Source organism: Ascaphus truei, chromosome 4 (assembly GCF_040206685.1).
Source record: "Ascaphus truei isolate aAscTru1 chromosome 4, aAscTru1.hap1, whole genome shotgun sequence".
Taxonomy (NCBI): Eukaryota; Metazoa; Chordata; class Amphibia; order Anura; family Ascaphidae; genus Ascaphus; species Ascaphus truei.
In genome coordinates this window covers 207,615,549-207,634,827 of record NC_134486.1, presented here as the reverse complement: position 1 = coordinate 207,634,827, position 19,279 = coordinate 207,615,549, and the positions used below count along the sequence as shown (strand labels likewise).

General features: G+C 43.4%; 1 protein-coding gene across 1 annotated transcript in view; it reads right to left on the bottom strand.

The window, feature by feature from the left end:
* Positions 1-686: 686 nt before the first annotated feature.
* Positions 687-19,279, bottom strand: part of CEBPZ (CCAAT enhancer binding protein zeta) — a 48,928-nt gene continuing 30,335 nt past the window's right edge. Inside the window, exons 11-15 of the mRNA XM_075596785.1 lie at positions 18,935-18,992; positions 18,436-18,626; positions 17,614-17,675; positions 15,119-15,200; positions 687-3,145 (exon numbers count right to left, since the gene is read on the bottom strand). Coding sequence (XP_075452900.1) covers positions 3,021-3,145; positions 15,119-15,200; positions 17,614-17,675; positions 18,436-18,626; positions 18,935-18,992 — 518 coding nt within the window. The 3' untranslated portion in view covers positions 687-3,020. The remainder of the gene's footprint in view (positions 3,146-15,118; positions 15,201-17,613; positions 17,676-18,435; positions 18,627-18,934; positions 18,993-19,279) is intronic.

Below are 19,279 nucleotides of genomic sequence, written 5' to 3'. Positions count from 1 at the left end.
GCCAAGGCAGACCACATATCAGGGGTCCCTAACGCTAATATAAATTCTTAATAACCTGTGTAGTAACAGGAAGAATGATTTATAGTAAATCTGTCAATAATAGTTGCAAAGTTCTGAGTCTGACTGAAGCTTTTATTAACCTGTACATTACCAGGAAAAGCACTCTGTATTAGAGATGTCACAGCCAAACTGCAAGCAGGCAAGTTCCCCTGAGTGGAAGATGCTACGGAGTGAGTGAGCTTAAATTAGGAAGGAGGTTGCCACCCTCCAATCAGCCATGACTAGCTGGACAAGAATTGTAAAACATACTGGACACCTAACAAGCTCCTATTGAACCCCCAAAATGACCACAACATATATATAAGCATATGAGTGTCACAGAGGAGTGCTACTGAGCATGGCAATATATATTTTAAAACCAGAGACAGAACATAAAACACAGACAAAGCTCAGTTTTTAGCACATCCAGTGAGACTCATACACGGTACAGTGCCTAAATATATATGTATAAATATCTAATAAGTAAGATATGTGGTCTGCCTTGGCGGTGGCTCAGGGGCTTACAACAATTTTGGCCAAAATTGGTTTTCTGGTTTTAAAATATATATTGCCATGCTCAGTAGCACTCCTCTGTGACACTCATATGCTTATATATATGTTGTGGTCATTTTGGGGGTTCAATAGGAGCTTGTTAGGTGTCCAGTATGTGTGTAAGATGAAAATAGAAATGCTGTACTCACACGGCCGCCGTGTGTGAGACTCTCACAAAGTGGGTTCTTCATACACTGTTATACTTCCTTCCCTCAGCAGCAGAGTTGTCCTTCTGGATCCTATATGGTGTATACGCAGACGCCCAGCGTTCTCGCGATAGACCCAATGAGGGCGACAGATAGCCGCAGGGAAGGTGTAAAAATTGCACCTTAGACCATAACTTTACCCCCAGGTTTCAAAGTGTAGTTGAAGTTTTCACTTTGCTCACTCGCTCAGCCAATACCTTTAATTCATATAGCACTTTTCTTGCAATGAGACTCAAAGCGCCTCACAATTACAGTATAGTGTGCAGTATGAGGCACGTAGAAATATTTAGACAGCCCCTGCCCAGATGAGCTTACAATCTGTTTTTGGTGCCTGAGGCAAAGGAAGATAAAGTTAATTGCCCAAGGTCACAAGGAGCTGAATACAACAGGAATTGAACCAGGCTCCCGATTCAAACTCAGTCTCATTGTTTACAGTCAGTGCCTTTACTCACTGGTCCCATTTCAAGTCTGCATGGGACTGTCCCTTTAATGCAGGGCTCTTCTACTGGTGGTTTGTGGGCCACCAATGGGCCTTGGACTTGTCCTTGGGCTGTCTGCACCCTGATCATTTTATTGTAGTTACTTAGGCAGCTGCGCGATAAGGTAATGCTAATATATAAAGGTACAGATGTTAATTTCTTGCAAAGTGTCCCGTATAATAGTTTTTTTTTAGTCCTTACAAATTGAATGCATTTTTTTTTTTTTTTAATATGGCTGGGAAGCAGGCAGTCCCCGAAATGTTAATGTCAGCTCTCAAGATACTTACCGGGGAAGGTGGCACCGGTACTGCCTGGTTATTTAAATCCCTTGCGTCATGCAGGCCAATTGGAAGCAACAGGTGACAATGTGGCTTACTACTATTGGTCCGTGTGACGCAGGAGATTTACAGTTAACCTCCCTTTTGTTTCCCCTGAAGGGGAAGAAGTGACAGCACCTTGCCCGATAAGTATCTTGGGAACCAAGAGGCCCCTGGAGCTGATTGGGAGGTGGTTCAGCTTCGGAGACCCCCAGCTTTGCACGCGTGTTAAATATGTTCTTACAATACGCGTATGGCTCATTTTACGCCTAGATGAGTACAATCTGTCCCCTTTGGAAAACTAGTTGAAGAGCCCATAAGTAACAAAATTCTCTTCTACATGAAGATGTGATGGGAGATTTAGGAACAAAAAACATCATCCAGTTCCTGGCCTTGCCAACCTGCTTTTCACATTGCTTCCAGATCCTCTGTTACGTAAGAAGTATTTCTTCTTGTTAGAGAAAACATAGATTCTTTTGTAGGATTGCTCAAATCTACACCGTAGGAGATTATATTACTCACATGTAGCTCAAGCTATGTCTAGAAAGGAAGGCAATCATTTTTAACAAAGAGTTTTGAAAATTGAATGTAGTTACTGGCATCCTAGGTCTGGTAAAATACGGTGGGTTCATGTTTGGTGACAGGAAGCTGATTATTTAGTGACCGAAAAGTGTGTATGTATAATTAATCTGATTTACTTATGTTGTATTTTTTCTAGATCATGCCGGATGTAGACCAGCATTTTTCAACAGGGGTTCCCCAGGCATCCCTAAAGGGTTCCCTGCAATTTTAAAATTGCACCAAATACAGAAGAATTTACCATTATGATCTCAGACGCGCTATTAAAGAGGTTTGGGATTCCTTGCCATGCATCTGATCTCAGACACCGTATTAGAAAGGGTTGGGGTTCCACAGAATTTCACAATATAATTATAGGATTCCTTAACCAAAAAAGGTTGAAAATCACTGATGTAGACGATGGAACTAAGAACATAGTATGTATAGGTTTACATACAACTTTAACTTTCCAAAACACCATTTGGTTAAAAATCTTCCAAAAACACATACTGTATGTAAAAACCACAGAAATCTCTCCTAAAATGTACACACAATAACAAATTAAACATGAGTGGGAATTATTTTCTGGAAACCCTTGCAAAAGCCACAGAAATATCTCAAATATACAGAATGCATTATATATGGTTTTTTATTTTTTACCGTATTAACAAATAAAACAGTTTGATGCACTCTTTACCAGCTCATAAGTACAGTTTTAATGTGTAAATAAATCTTTCGTTGTAAAACCAAAAATCCAACAATAATTAACGTATTGAAAATAGTTTGCGACATGTATTTTATCCAAATTCACAGCAAGATTAAAAGTATGCAGTGACAAGTTTCTGAAAATAAACAATGCAAAGAGATATTTATTTTTTGCCCTTTTTGTGTATTTTTTGTTGGTTGAATTTTCTTTTTTTCTTGATAATGTTTTTAGGATCTTTGTTGTGCATCCAATTGTCTCGTTCTGATTCCCACTTGAGTTGTTTGGTACCTAGAGAGAGAAAATAAATGATAGTTGCCATGTCATTGCACTTTAATAAGAAACATATTATTTATTTTCTTTTCTTTCTTTGTTATATGAAATTTGGTAATGAATGCTGTATAGATAAAACAGAACAATTCATGGACAAGGAATACATCACCCTTACAAACCCGGTGTATACAAAAGCAAAATGCGGTTGTGTCTGTTACTGGCAATAAGGGAGGGGGGGGGGGAAACCTGTTTGCCATAAAATGTCCCTTTAGATGTCAATCCTGTTTAGTTTTATATAATTCATTATTGAACCTTGTTTGGTACAACTTTGTAGATCTCAAAAATGACAAATAATTAATAGACATTTTTGGAAACATAAAAAGTATAATATACACAAGGCTTGGATAATCCAAACTCAAGCCCAATCAATATTGGGACATACATTTATAAGTCATCTAACTTTCTTCATATGGTCCAAAGATCGAAACCACACATACCAAAGTAAAAATAACACTACTACACACCTCAAATCAATAATAGCAATGTTCTTGCATTATATTTATTCTACTGATTTGTCCTCAGAAACACGTCAACTAATCATTGATGTAAAAACTTAAATACCTACATGATCCAATACTATATGTAGCCAGGTCCCCCTCTTACCTCCGGGCTGCGTGAGGGGGACAGGTGTGTGGTTGCTGCAGGGAGATTGTGAGCTGGCGAGTGGGTCGCCGGTGCTCCACCGATGGCGCAGCCATTTTGTTTGTGCGCGCGCATGCGCAGATAGTATCTAGAGTTGTGGCGGCCATCTTTGTTCACCTGGCACATGAGCAGTATAATGTCAGTGGTGGCCATTACACCCATAGATCCGCTGGGAACTACAAGTCCCAGCAACCTCAGAGGCTGCAGACCACATGTTGCCAGGCAGCTAATAGGGCTGCTGCATTTAAAACAGTTAGAACAGTGATAACAGTTAGGGTACAGAAGAGGGAGGTAGGGTCCCAGGTGCCAGTAGCCCTGGGACTAGGCCAGCTTTCCCCTGCAGGCCCCAGTTAGTCCCCAACTCACAGTAGGCATCTGCAGCTGTATAGGGAAGCCCATAATTAGGGACCCTTTTTCCTGTATTGTGCAGTATCAGGGACACCGTGTCTACGCCACGCAGTGATGCGAAACATGTGGTCTGGGATCAGACCACGTACGTTTAGAGACTATCTATGGTGGGACGCTCCTGCTGGAGACCACCCCACGCGGAGGCGGAAGGCATCGTTGGAGCAGACTGTCCGTTGACTGTTGTTCTGCTACACCCGGGGGCTGGAGCACCCGGGTAGGTATTCGCATAAGTGCACCAACGTTCACGTGGGCAGCGCTGTCTCACACTTGGGGGTGGGAAAGGCCATTGGGGTCTGGACACTGGGACACTGGTGCCCCTGCACCCAAGTACTGTGGGGATATTCCCCGGGTTGGTATACACATATGTCTATTGCTGTTTCTATTGATGTCATTGTTTATTACCTCCCAGTAAATACTGTTCCCCATACTCTGTGTGTGTATTGCTGGGCATATTGCCTTGGGAGGGGTTATCCTACTATGTGAGGATCCTTCTCAAGTGTAGGCGCTGTTTAGTAGATATACATACACCCCAGGCTCCCCAGTGGCGGAGGATCAGGCCTCCTGGTTGCCACAGGTATAGCAGCACACGTAGTCGCCCTGACACAGGGGGAAAGGGGGCTACATATATACTCTGTAGGGAAATAACCGTATAGCAGCACACGTAGTCGCCCTGACCCAGAGGGAAAGGGGGCTACATATATACTCTGTAGGGAAATAACCCTAATATAAGTAAGGTACAGTATATATATATATATTATAAATTGTAAGCTTCTCGGAGCACGGACCTCATTAGCCATTGTATCATTATGTTTTAAGTTGTATACATTTAATCCTTTGTTCTTGTCCTTACCCCCACATTGTAACACTGTCAGTCGCTGCTGAATAGGTTGTCACCATATTAATAATAGGTAAAAGTAATAAGAAAAACAAGGTATGATGGAACAAGTAGCTTATAAATCAAGGTTGAACTGCTTGGGACTTAAAATAATCATGCTAACCAAGACTAACCACTTTGAGACGGAGGGGAGAGAAATACATGGGTAGAGGGTGGGAAATAGAGGGGGGTCGTGAGGTGTGACATTTTGTGATTTACCCCTGTCGAATCTAATATGTGTCAGCCAGATAGGGGTTCCCCGAGATTTTTCGAAATACTTCAAGGGTCCCTCCAAACAAAAAAGGTAGGGAATCACGGACTCAGAGTATAAAATCATGAAAAATGAAGTACAAGCAACATAATGACTATGTTTGTGAAGACCAGGTGTTAAACATGTCAGCCACACTGTGACAATGGCCAGCAGAGATATATTATGGATTTGCATTTGACAATAACAATTCTGATTCTGACAATTCTAATATATCTGTTTGTCTCCCACTACATTTCATACATGTTAAGCTTTGTCAGGCACGGACTCTCTCTCACATTGTCCCCATTTATGTTTGCAGCACTTAACGTAGGAATTAAATGATAAATACAGGGATGACAAAAATTGTATTTCATTTTATACAATCCCGAGAATGTCAGCACTATACACTGTAAGAATAAAAATCTCACCCCTTCATCAATATTTCAGTCTCAATACTTGCATATTTGCCTATTTTTCAAACATTATTTTTACTATATAAACCAAAAAAAAAAATCCACTACAGGCAGTCCTCGGTTATCCGACACAATGCGTTACTCAAAATGGTGTTGGATGAGGCGCATGCGCGAGGCTGGAGCAGATGGCAGCATAAACCTAGAGCTCCATCCCCCACCTCCCACAAAGTCATAAAAACGGCAATAATCACTGAAAAAACCCACAAATAAAAGCAGGAAAAGAGCAAGAGATACCCCCAGGATGGCTCCGCTATCAGCGAAAAAGAAAAAGGAAGGCGATTTAAGGCGTTATTTGGGACGTTCTACCCCACGAGGCGCTGCCGCAGCGGGACCGCCAGAGTCAGCAGCAGGATCCGACTCAGAGAGGGAAGAAGACCCCCCCCTGCATCAGCCCACCCAGATGCCTGTCCGAATATGCGATTTTGATCGCTTATACCAGGACATGAAAGATATGATATATGTCGGACTGCAGGACATGAAAAAAGAGGTTCAGGGGCTGGGGGAGAGAACGGGTGCCCTAGAGGAAAAGATGGCGGCCGCTTCTAAACAACATAAAAAAGCAGATAAAAAAATCACATATATGCAAACTCAAATTACAGAGATACTAGACAGACATGAGGATGCCGAAAACCGGGACCGCAGAAACAATATCAGGGTACGTGGCGTCCCAGAAACGATTACAGACGCAGAGGACTTTATATCCAGATGGCTGGAATCCATATTACCCGATCTCCCTGCGGCAGAAAGAGTGATGGACCGCTGCCACAGAGCCCTCAGAAGCCGCCCGGCAGCAGCTGATCAACCGCGGGACATAATTGCAAGGTTGCACTATTTTAAAACCAGAGACGCGATCTTTAAATGTGCACGAATGGAGGGAGCATGCCGGTTTGAGGGAATCGCTATCCAGCTCTTCCAGGATCTATCCCCGATCACCCTCACGAGACGGAGAGCACTACACTCGGTCACCAAGCTGCTGAGAGACCGAGCGGTGAGATACCGCTGGACTTTTCCGTTTGGCCTGATGGTGATACGGAACGGACGGGCCATAACTATAAAAGACCCAGGAGAAAGCGAAGAATTCCTGCATAAACTGGGACTGAAGGAGGGCCAGACACAAAGCCCCAGAAGAGAGGCACGGGAGGATCCAGAATGGAGCACAGTGGGAGCGCCAAAATCCCCCGAGGCCCGTTGAACCCCCCAGTTTCCTGAAACTAACTAAGTCCAGTTGACTACAATTACTGTTTAAAAGTTGGAGCAAAGCTTCCCACACCAGTTTGCCACTCACAGAACTTGCCAAGATATCTGTCGATGTCGCTGCCCTGCCGGCATTACCACTAAGAGGACTTCTCGGATTGCCTGGGAAAAAAAAAAAAATCCAAAACCTTACCTGAAGCTGCAAATGGCGACTTGAGATGGAACGCAAGACGCCCAACATGGTGCCCCAGACTGCGGCTCACAGCATGGCTTCGTTGCGGAAGTGGAGGGCCTCCAGGCGCGGGAACAGGTGAGGAGACGTCCTTCTCCGCGGGCTGACTGAAGGAAAATGGCGGCCGACGGAAATACGTCACCGGAAGTGGACCAGACGCCATCTTGGAGGTGGCAGAGGAGCAGATCCGCCGGAAAGAAGCACCGGAAGCGCACAGCACTCAATGGCAGAGGGGCACCACCGCTTTCGAGGACTCACGGAGCTAACAGCACGAATGGCGGCATGAACAGACAACCTCGGGCAAAGACACTACCCCGCGGCGGAAGCAAAACGATTCTATCCGGGAATCGGAGGGGCGGAGGGAGGGGAGACCCAATTGATTCACCAGCACTTAGCAGGAGAGCAGAGAGGCGGGGGCATAGTATGAAGGGCTAGTCAGTCGTAGCCTACCATACACTAACGAGCAATATAGTACCCAGCACAACAGAGGGTTGGAACGTACATAGACACTGAGACAGGCAGGAAAGTACAAGACAGGATAGCAAACAGGGGCAAACAGTTATTTTGTACAAGTTTACAGTTACACTCCAATAGTTAATGTATTAAGCTGCACTTACAGGTAGCACGCAAAGTTACACACAGTGGCCGTTACACTAATCCACTACTACGTTGCTTAGATAAGGGAGGAGGGGGGGAGCGCTGCCCCTCGCGAAGGCTTTGAGCATGAGTCTCCACATGGGCGTGGGAGAGACGACCCACGAGAGGCCCATGGAAGTCCCACTTAGGCCAGCCAAGAAGGATGGGAGAGGGGGAAGGAGGGCCATCCCGTACTCCATCCAGGCTGCACGCCTGAGAAGGGCAGAGAAGGAGATTGGGGGAGCTAGCTCTCGCCCAGTCCCCGGAATGTTGATATGTGTTGAAATATTTGTTGAACTGTGTTTTTTGATGTTTCCCCAGTGTGTTTCCCCCTGTACCCCTATGCCATGGCTCCAGACTGCGAACAAGCAGAATCAAGCACAGGAACTCCCGCCACCCACATCGCTGTCACCAGAGGCTCAGACGGCTGCTTCCGCAAGAGTAAAGGTTGGGAACCACAAACATGAATAAAGGGATTACCATCATCTCACATAACGTTAAGGGTTTTAATAACCCAGGGAAACGCAGACTAGCTTTAGCTGACTATAAAAAAACAGACCCTGACATCATCCTCTTACAGGAAACTCATTTTTCTAAAACTAACTCCCCAAAATTTATCGACCATAGATATACGAACTGGTTCTCAGCCTCAGCCACAAAAAAAAAAAGAGGAGTAGCCATTCTGGTGCATAACCGTTTGCCCCTGACGATCACGACCATTAAAAAAGACTCCAACGGCCGATTTCTCATTTTAGTCGGTGAAATAAGAGGTCAACCAATCACGCTGGCAAATGTTTATGCTCCAAGTGAAGGCACGGAAGCTTTCTTAGACAGATTTTTCGCTGTACTCCAGAGAGTAGCGCAAGGTTGTGTAATATTGGGGGGCGACTTCAACCAAACCCTAGACCCTATAATGGACAGATGCACTCCGGGCGGTAAAAATAGCTCTAAGATAAGACAAACTTGGAATAGAGGGCTACATTCCAATAACCTACTAGATATTTGGCGAGAACAGCACCGCCAGGATAAAGGTTTCACATTCTACTCCCATCCCCATGACAGATACAGTCGGATAGACTACCTGTTTGTATCAAGTAGAATGGTTTCACAGATCTCCCACACGGGCATCCACGATATTTCGTGGTCAGATCATGCACCGATTGAGCTACGGTGCACTAATTTTAGTCTGGACAGGCCAGGAGCGAACTGGAAACTAAATGAAGTTTTACTAAAGATCCCCGCAATTGCACAAAACGTAGGGGACAAGATCAGGGAATATTTTCAGGAGAATATAGAAAGTGTGACTTCGCAGGCTATCTTATGGGAGGCCCATAAGGCGACTCTGAGAGGAGAGCTCATGAAGATTGCAAGCAGGCGAAAGAGAGAGAAGGGCAAAAAAATCAATCACTTACAAGCAGAATTAGCAGTCCTCTCAACTCGACACAAAAAGAATAAAGACGCAATGACCCTTAAGGAGTTGCTAGACACCAAAACCAAACTGAATATTTTGTTAACCTCCCGGGCTGAAAAGGAGCTGACATGGACTAAGCGGAAATATTTTGAAAAAGCAAACAGGCCAGATACCCTACTTGCCAATAAACTAAGAGACAAAAACTAGGTCTCCCAAATTCATACAATTCGAACAAAACACGGGGACCTGACCTCAGACCCAAAAAAAATAGTCAATGAATTTAAGGAATATTACGAGACCCTATACGATGGGGCGAAGGTGGCTCACACGCCAACCACACAAACACGGCTTAAGACGTTCTTGACTGAGGCTCAGCTGCCTACAGTAACCAGAGAGGAGAGGGACGCACTGCAGGCAGAATTTACTAGCGAGGAACTCCTAGAGGTAATGAAGTCATTGAAAGCAGCCAAGGCCCCAGGCCCAGATGGCTTTTCCAACCTCTATTATAAGAAATTTCGTAAAATACTAGCTCCTCATTTACTAAAACTTTGTAATTCCTTTCTGGATGGTGCCCCTATCCCGAGCTCGATGCTCCAGGCGTCAATCTCTGTAATCTACAAACAAGGAAAAGACCCAGCGGACTGTAAAAGCTACAGACCCATCTCGTTAATAAACTCGGATATAAAAATCTTTTCCAAACTGTTAGCTAACCGCCTTAACCAGGTGTTGTCCAAGTTGGTCCATCCTGATCAAGTAGGGTTCATATGTGGTCGACAAGCAGCTGATAACACCAGACGGATTATTGACTTAATTGATCTGGCGCAGAAAAAACATATCCCGTCTATGGTGCTTAGTCTAGATGCTGAAAAAGCGTTCGACAGAATAGACTGGCCCTACCTGAGGGCGACGCTTGGGGCGTTCGGGCTGGGAAGGAGAATGATAGAGGCAATTCTCGCTTTGTATCAGGGACCGACGGCGAAGGTCCGACACCAGGGCTTCCCTTCGGAGGAATTCCAGATAAAGAGCGGCACCAGACAGGGATGTCCCCTGTCACCCCTCCTCTTTGCGCTTTGTATTGAACCCCTGGCGGCACACATCCGTCTCAGCCCAAATATAACAGGTATCCAAATCAGTGACCAGCCACACAAGGTGGCCCTGTATGCTGATGACGTGATACTCACTCTATCACAGCCCCTCACCTCTCTGCCGAACGTCTTCCAATTACTAGGGGAATTTAATACAATATCGGGATTTAAAATTAACCAGGCAAAATCAGAGGCCCTGAATATCAATTTACCTAAGGCCACTGAGAAATTGATCACACTAAATTTTGAATTCAAATGGCAAGCCTCCTGCATCAAATATCTAGGAATAAATATCACAAAACAATCAGATACCCTTTATAAAGCGAATTACCCCAGATTAATTCGGACACTGAAGGAAGATCTCCGGAAATGGGCAGGGTACAACATATCCTGGATCGGGAAGATCCAATCACTGAAAATGAATCTCCTACCCAGGATACTATACCTATTTCAGACTCTTCCGGTCCCAATAAATAGGGAGGAGATCCTTCGGTTACAGTCCGCAATGGTGAAATTTATCTGGGGTAATAAAACCCCCCGTATCAAAACTAGTATACTAATTCGACCCACTACAAAAGGAGGACTAGCGGTACCTTGCCTGTTGTCGTACTATAGAGCGGCCCAATTAACCCAAATCATCCAGTGGCATACCCACCCTATCCAGAGGCGATGGGTAGCGCTGGAGGCGGCCTGCTGTGCCCCGGTGGCACTGCAGGACCTGATATGGCTTCCAAACAAGGTCCGCAAGGACTTCACAAACCCGCTCTCCGCGGTAGTCAGCTCTTTGGCAGTCTGGGACAAAAGCAAATATAAGCACGTCTTGATGAGACAACACTCCTTGAGGACCCCAATTTTGGGGAACCCTGATTTCGCTCCGGGCCTGCAGAAGAAAGATTTTATTACATGGACACAGAAGGGTTATACTCGCCTTCGACACCTGGAGGGTAGAATATCGATTAAATCGTTTGAGCAAATTAAGTCTGAAAAGTCAATTCCAAATTCAGAATTCTTTAGATACCTCCAGCTAAGAGCTTTCTATGACAAATTCCCCATCCGCGCTAAACGCACTAATTTTGAGCAGCTCTGTTCTGTTGGATCAGGAACCAAGGGACTTATCTCTACAATGTACAAGGCGGTGGTCTGTCCGACTCCTGACGCTGACGTGACATTAAAATATAGGAACAGGTGGGAAAGAGATCTAGGAGACACATTAGAGGACAAAGACTGGGATCAAATTAGCTTGGCGGCAGCTAAAAGCTCGATTTGCACGACATTAAAGGAGAACGCGTATAAAGTCCTAATGAGGTGGTATCTGACTCCAACACGATTATCAAAGTTTGTCAGAGGTTACCCCCCATTGTGCCCTAAACAATGTGGGGAGCAGGCAGACTTGCTACACATGCTGTGGGGCTGCACCAAGGTACTCCCAATCTGGGAGGAGATCAGAAATTGGCTTCAGAGAATTCTCGACTGCACGATCCCTTTGGACCCCTGGTTGTTTCTGCTGGCCAGACGCACTCAGGGGCTAAACAAGTCGGAGCACAAATTAATTGCACATTTTGCAACCGCCCTGAGGTGCGAACTCGCAGCATTGTGGAAGCAACCGGACATACCAAACATCCCAAAAATCAGAAATCGAATTTGGCACGTTTGCCAGATGGAACAGTTAACAAGTCTGGTTAACGACACCGGCACAAATTTTCTCAAAGTCTGGTCACCATGGCTAGCTCTGAACGATATCCCTGGGGTCAACGCCTCCAATATACTGCTTTAATAGTTGTAGACGCGTTCTCCTTGGATGAAGTGTAGAAGACAGGGAGACATAGACGATTATCAAAACAAGGAGATAAATAAAAGGGGCAGAGAAAAGGATAGACAAGGGCCAAGATAATCCGGAAGAGTTCAGCAACCAACGCTACGACAGCAGTCACTGTGAGATCTTGCGGACCAGCTGTCCTATAAGCCCAAGAAGTCCGGGAAGCAGCGAGAACCACAACCCCTATGTGGAGCCCAGCTGAACTGGAATCATTCGATGGCAACCCCCTCCCCGCCCCCCCTTCCTACCTCCCCCCCCCCTGGTGTAGTATGTCGGTACGTCTTGTTGGTCTGTTCGTATCCCCAGTATGTCTTTTGTGAGTATAATTATAATAAGATGAGTTGTTGTGGATACATCTGTATAAGACAATGGGTTGGACGAAAATGTGATTATTGTACCATGCACTCAACAAAAATAAAAAAAAACTTTTGGTTGAAAAAAAAAATGGTGTTGGATAGCGAAACGTTGTAAAGTGAAACACGTTTTCCCATAGGAACACTGTTTAAATGAAAGGTTCCGTTCCCGAAGGCATTTTTAATGCTAAAATACACAAAATATTTTACGCAGGCAATAAGATATGCAGCACACACATAAATTATATAGTTTATATACTGTATTACATATATAATATAATATCATATATTATATAATATAATATATATATATAAATATATACACAAACATAAACAACGTTGCAAAGCGTCGTAAGAGAGTTGGATAAGCCGTGTTGGCGTCGTAAAAATTAGCATAGGTATGCATTGCATAGCATTGGATAAGCCATTCGTTGTAAAAGGAAGCGTTGTAACACGAGGACTGCCTGTACTGACCTATCCTTCTGTTCAAATACCTAGCAACCCAATTTCTCCCTTGTCATCTGTTTAATAGGCTTGTATAAAACTGCATGCTGGATTTCATCCACGTCAAATACTACTCTGACAGCATTCCCCAATCCCTCTGTCCATAGAGATGCTAAGACAAAGCGTTTGTCAGCGTAACTCTAAATGCAGAGGGAATTGCCATGGCCTAGCCTAGCCTGTTTCAGTCGGCACCAGGGGTGGAGGAGCCAAAAATGGACGCCAACCTGCCAAGAATAATGAATGCGAACCCTTGTTTGAAATTCTCATGTCTAGATTGCATGTGAACATCTCCTTTGGTAAATTATTGGCCTCCAATAGCAAACTCAAAACTTTCATAAGGTATTTTCCCATATTCCATCATTCTCTCTGACAAACTCTTAAGTAAGAGTATTCCCTCCTATCGGTCCAACTCCAGTTGAAGTATATCTACCGTCAGTACTTCCTCACTTGTAGCCGGTATCTCAAAGGGTTGTGTGTTAAGGCCTAAGGCCGTGCTTATAGTGCCGGCTACAGCGCCAAAGCAAATAGATGTAATCCGTTGAGAGCGCGACCGCGACACAGTGACCAAAATTGCTGAAATCAATAGATTTTGATATTTACTGTGATGGCCGCACCACGTGACTGCAAAAAGCCAATCACATAGCCTCTACCTGGTGTCACCGCCCCTTGCAGCCAGCGACATCGCAAAAACTCAATTACAGCTTTTGCATCAGTGACGGGTGACGTCAGAGATCACGTCACCGTCAATGTAGCCTGCACTATAAGCTCAGCCTTGGGCTCATCTTTTATGACACCCCCACTAAATTCGAACAGATGCCGCATTTTGGACAAAAATGTTAAGCATAGGAACCAGCTAGACTTTTCATGAGTCAACGTTTTGTTGAGCGGCAGGGGGCGGCCAGCGCTTGGCTGTTCCGGTCTCTCCCCCTATACCGCCTGCTGCTCATCATTGGCTCCTAAAAATTCTTCCCCCCTCTCATCAGCGGCTGAGTATGTCAGTGTGTTCGTGACTCACTCACAGACAACGACACGCTCATTCGCTGACAGACACACACTGACACAGTGATACACTCACACATTTCCATTGGCATGCAGTACCCCTCACCCCCTAACCTCAAAATTGACATCATGGTGGGTGGGGGGGTGGGGCTGTTAGGCACAGTGCTAGTGCTGTCCGTCCAGCTTCACCCATCTGCCCTTGTGCCGAGTCCTACCCACTCTCTGATCTTCTTCCCCCTGCACTCAGCGCCATAGCGGTGACATGAACATTTAGTCACCTGCCGCGGCCAGACACAACATGCCCGATTCTGCTTTGATGTTACGCTAGTAAAGCTGGATCGGGCACACTGTTGATGGTCGCGGCGGTGACTGACAGGTCAGTCAGTACTGCCCCGCAACACAAGTGCCACAGGCCCAATTTTTGTGCTTGAATGTCTCTTACCTCTTCACCTTCCAATACCTCAAACTGAATATGTTTAGGTTCCCCCTCCAGACCACCGTTGTACTTTTTAATCACAATTAAAAATATCATATTTCCATATCCAGGGTCCACAGCCCAGGAATTCTTTAGTCTCCCTTTGCTTTAAGCGCCCAGCAACCTCCTTTTCAGTCAGCTACATATTCTGCCACTCCATACAACTCCAATTCATGTAGAATGCTTCTGCCATACACATTGATCTCACCTTGCACACTGACTTGCTGGAAGATATTATAAATCTATAGTTTCTGGTATTACGTCCCAATATCTGCAAGATTGAATCCCTTCTAACTTCCCAGATCTGGGAAGCTTCAGCTTTTTCTAAAGTTCCCACAATATTATTACTTAAAATAAATTTAGCTATGAGTTGCCCCTCTCATCTGTTAATGGGCGAGAAGAAATCAAATTTGTGTTCAATACAATTTAAAAGCATATACACTGAAATAACCATGATGTGGAGACCTGAGCAGTAATAAAATACATTTTTGGATGATTATTTCCACGTGGTTCAATTTCCTTTGTGTTTTGTGTCAAAAGAAATTAGAAGTCATAAAATATTTCTACAATGATGCTTACTTGCATTATCCTTGTTTGCCATTGCATTTAATCCAACGTTGTCAAATTTTGATCCAGAGTTTTCATCCAGGATGTAACCCAACTTAAAAGCAAAACCAATAAAGAAAACAATTGAAGATAACAAGTTGAGGAGTTCTCAATAGTTAGATGTGTAACTTTATATGCGAATACAATATGGGTGTTATGTACATTATTTTATGTCTTTATTTATATAGCGTCAAAAGTGTACTCAGCGCTTCAAAAAGAATACAGTACAGGGAATTATAATAATACATTAAGCGCAGCAAAATCGGACAATAGGAAAGAAAATCCCAGCCTCGAAGCATTTACAATCTACGTGGTATGCTGGGAGACTTACACAGACAGCAGGTGAGGGAATGAGTGCTGTAGATGGCAGTGCTTGGTCACAATGGGTGGTAGGTGACTGTGGGTGTGAGACAATAGCCATGGGTGCAGGCAATTGGGATGCTTGATTTGTGGGGCAAGTTTTAAGGTTGGTCAGGATTAAATCAGAAGGTTAATACCATTTGCATGGGAGGAGATGGCAGGGAGGCGTGGGTGAGAGCAGGTGTGTTTATGTCTGAGTTCAGGATTAGAAGAGATATCCCCAGAAGCAGGAAGGTGTAGAAAGAGGGTGTGAATATAGGATTTGTGGGGGTGCTATTTATTGAGGGGTAAAGAAGTTGTTGGGAAACAGGTGTATAAAGGAGGGGTGTGGGGAAGTTGGAGAGAACAACCATTTACAAAGGAGTGAGGAGACATTCAACAGAAAAAGCAATAGGGAGGGCACAGTGAGATGCAGGAGGAGAGACTAAACCAGGTATTGGAGGATAGGAAGAGTACAAATGATCAGAGCATTTAAAGTCAAGCTCTCACAGTTACAAGGTTGTAGTTGTTTTTGAAGTGCAGTCCAGATCTTCTTCTAGTATTCAACTCCAATTCTAACTCCAGTATTAACTCCACAGACACTTTATGTGACACAGCCATATGGCTCACAGCCAACATAGACTCACTTAAATACTCTGACACATTTTCACTTGACTAATGTGACGGTGAAGGGGTAACAAGGCCATCAATAAAGGTATTATGCCCGGCTGTTTACCTCTGAACCATATCTGTGGGTTTAGAGTGTCAGCTCTTAGACCCATGGGTTGTACATGAAATATATGCGATTGTGCAACAATAAGGAATTTGTGTGTTCTACCTTTGCATGAGTGCTAACCAGTGGAGATTCACAGGCAATGAGTTTCAAGGGGGGGTATGGGGACATATAATGCACAGACTTATGGTCAAAATCCTCCCCTGAAAACAGTTACGCCAAGTTCCCTGCTTCAGCACAGACCAGAAAGGTAAAAGGGGCATAGGGATGTGAGGTGTCCCTGAAACAGTCAAGGGGTCCCTAGTATAAAGAGGGATGCCCAGCTAATGCCCAGGTCACCCTGAACCCAGTAAAGGGGTTCTGGGGGATACTCCAGTTATATATAAGACTTTTGTTAAGGTTTTGTTAAGAGTCAGGTTTTGCAGAGTGTGAGGCATATGGCTATTGGGACTAAAAAGTACAAGTTCTCATTCTATCCCTCCTCACCTAAAAGACTTGAGACATTTTAGCAGCATAAAAGTGTAAGGTTTATACTTTATTAAAGTAAGGTTCAGAGGGTGTTATACTGTATGTATAAAAATCCATGCATAGTGGACCCAATATCTAACCCGCCTTCTAGCTTCAAAGGCAATCCAGGATATGGAGGTGTCAAGACCATTTGGTAGCAATTAGGGGAAGGGGAAACTGGCCCAACAGCCATATGGATTCTGACGGACTCTGCGGAGCCTGCTCTGCAGATGGCCATGCCCCTTTCTCTGACATCAACCAGATGAGCCCCGCTCTGATTAGCTGCTGAGAAATTTCTCAGGCTTTTTGATTGGGCTGTAGGTTTTCTATGAATGAACCTGGGAGGTTTTAAAAACCTTAAGCAGCTCATATTTTCAGTTTCTAATGGTATTCTAAGTTAGTTTTAACTTTTCCAGATTTCTAATGCTCTCTAGAGTTTTCTAAGACTCTAAGCAGTAAGTGAACTTCAGCCCTTTGGAGAGTGAGCGGGGACTTTGGAACGGCTTGGTGATTTCCGTTCTAAAACTTTTTAGGGTAAGCTTTGACGATAAGCCCCTACACCTAGGAAAGTATAGTTTCTTTTCCACCCCCAATGCCTAAGTAAGTGTGCCTTTTTGCTGTAAATGGTGTAACATTGTGTTTGCCTTTGCCTGTGAATAAATTTACAATTTATTTAATTAACTCGTTTTGCTCAGTGAAATGATCCTGGTATAAAGGTATAATTGCCTGGTCTCCCATGACAATTAACATACCAGGTAGTTAATTAAAGAACATTAGCAGATGGGCTTCATTATTATTACTAGATAGTAATGATTTCACTAGATAGATGTACTTTACTCAAAAGTATAACACAAATACTAAATAGTGACAATTCCTCAGACATTCATACCTCTTCTGCAGAAGCAAAGATGTCTTCTTGTTTTAGACGTCGCTTTTTTGTATTCTTCGTGCCTGTAAAATAAATAAGAAAATAATACACATAAATGAATGATTTCATTACATTTCCTAAATTCCTTACCATTACATAAAATGTATTTTTATTCACACATATATAAAGATATAGGGTGTGGCATTGTTCCCACCAGATAACACAGCATATCCCATTATACGCATATGATTCAATGGTAATTGATGCTATATACCACAATACTTCTCATTTTATAGTCCAGAGGAAATAATGTAGCGGGTTACATATACACACGCATACCTTGCGTGCCCCCCCGCCCCCTCCCCTCCCAGCAGGCAATCCAAGTCCTAACTACACCCCCACACTTCTCTCTGTGTCATTGAGCCTGTTAAGAATGGGGGTGGGTCCAGAGGACTGTAAGGAAACAGGGATTGAGGGTAGGCCGTTGATACCCGAGTCCAGCACTGATTCATTTTTTTGATCAACAAAGAGATCAATAAGGATGAAGGGTCAGAAGTCAGATGCAATGATTTATATTTGAGGTCTGTGATCTTTAAAGCCGTTTTTCACATAAGGGATTTGTATTTCTTGTGCATCAAGCAGATACATAAAAAAACAAAATCACTATTTTGGGATTAAACAATTATGGGTCATTACATCAATAGTTACATAAACGTCATACTGAACATGTTCATGCTATACTATCAATAGCATCAGTTCCAAAACATACTTCAAATCTGTATAAGAAAATGAAAATAAGAGTTATATTTCATTTAAAAAAAGTGAGAGAAGTAACTATGGTACCTGGCTCTTTGTCGCTTTTATCTGTAGTATCCATAAAAACACCTCCATTTTCATCATCTTCAAAGTCTTCTTCACACATACTACCCAATGAAATTTCTTCATCGTCTTTTTCTTCATCAATGTCCCAGTCTGAACCAGAATCCTCTTCTCCTGAATTCTTCTTACTAGTTGTGTCATTTGGTTTCAGATTTCTAAAATGCACAAAATTGGCAACATTTGTACCATTAAAATAGCCGTGATGTGCCACGTCTCGAACTACAGAGATTCTTTTTTCCCACTTGTAAAGTTCAACCTATTTTTTTGATGAAGAGCAAACTATCTTATTTTATTTGTATTTTATCGTGGTTAGCATTATTATTGCATAGCTGATCGCTTAGTCTCGTCTAAATTGCATTTTATAATTCAGAAAAATTAAATGAAGGAACAATACAATACAATTCAGTAAAAAAAAAAAAATATATATATATATAATATATATAAAAAAACACATCTTACTTACTCAGCAAAATTAAGGTCAGCGCTGGGTCCACTGTAAAAACTGTCTCCTTCAAATGAATCTAGAAATAAAACAGCAATAATTTATTTTACATAAACAACGAAACGCGATACATATTAGAATATTTCATACAGCGTCCAACCTAAACCACATTAGTATAATCAAGGAAAAATGGAAAAACTTACCCTTGCGTGGGTAATTCTGTGCATGACCTACGTCAGTGGTGTGCAACCCGTTTATCAGGACCAAAAACAGAGGATTAACTCTTATTATAGACTAAAGCTGTAAAATTCCGGGCATTATTGAAATTCCTGCTCTCTGATTGGTTAGAATTCCGGGCATTATTCA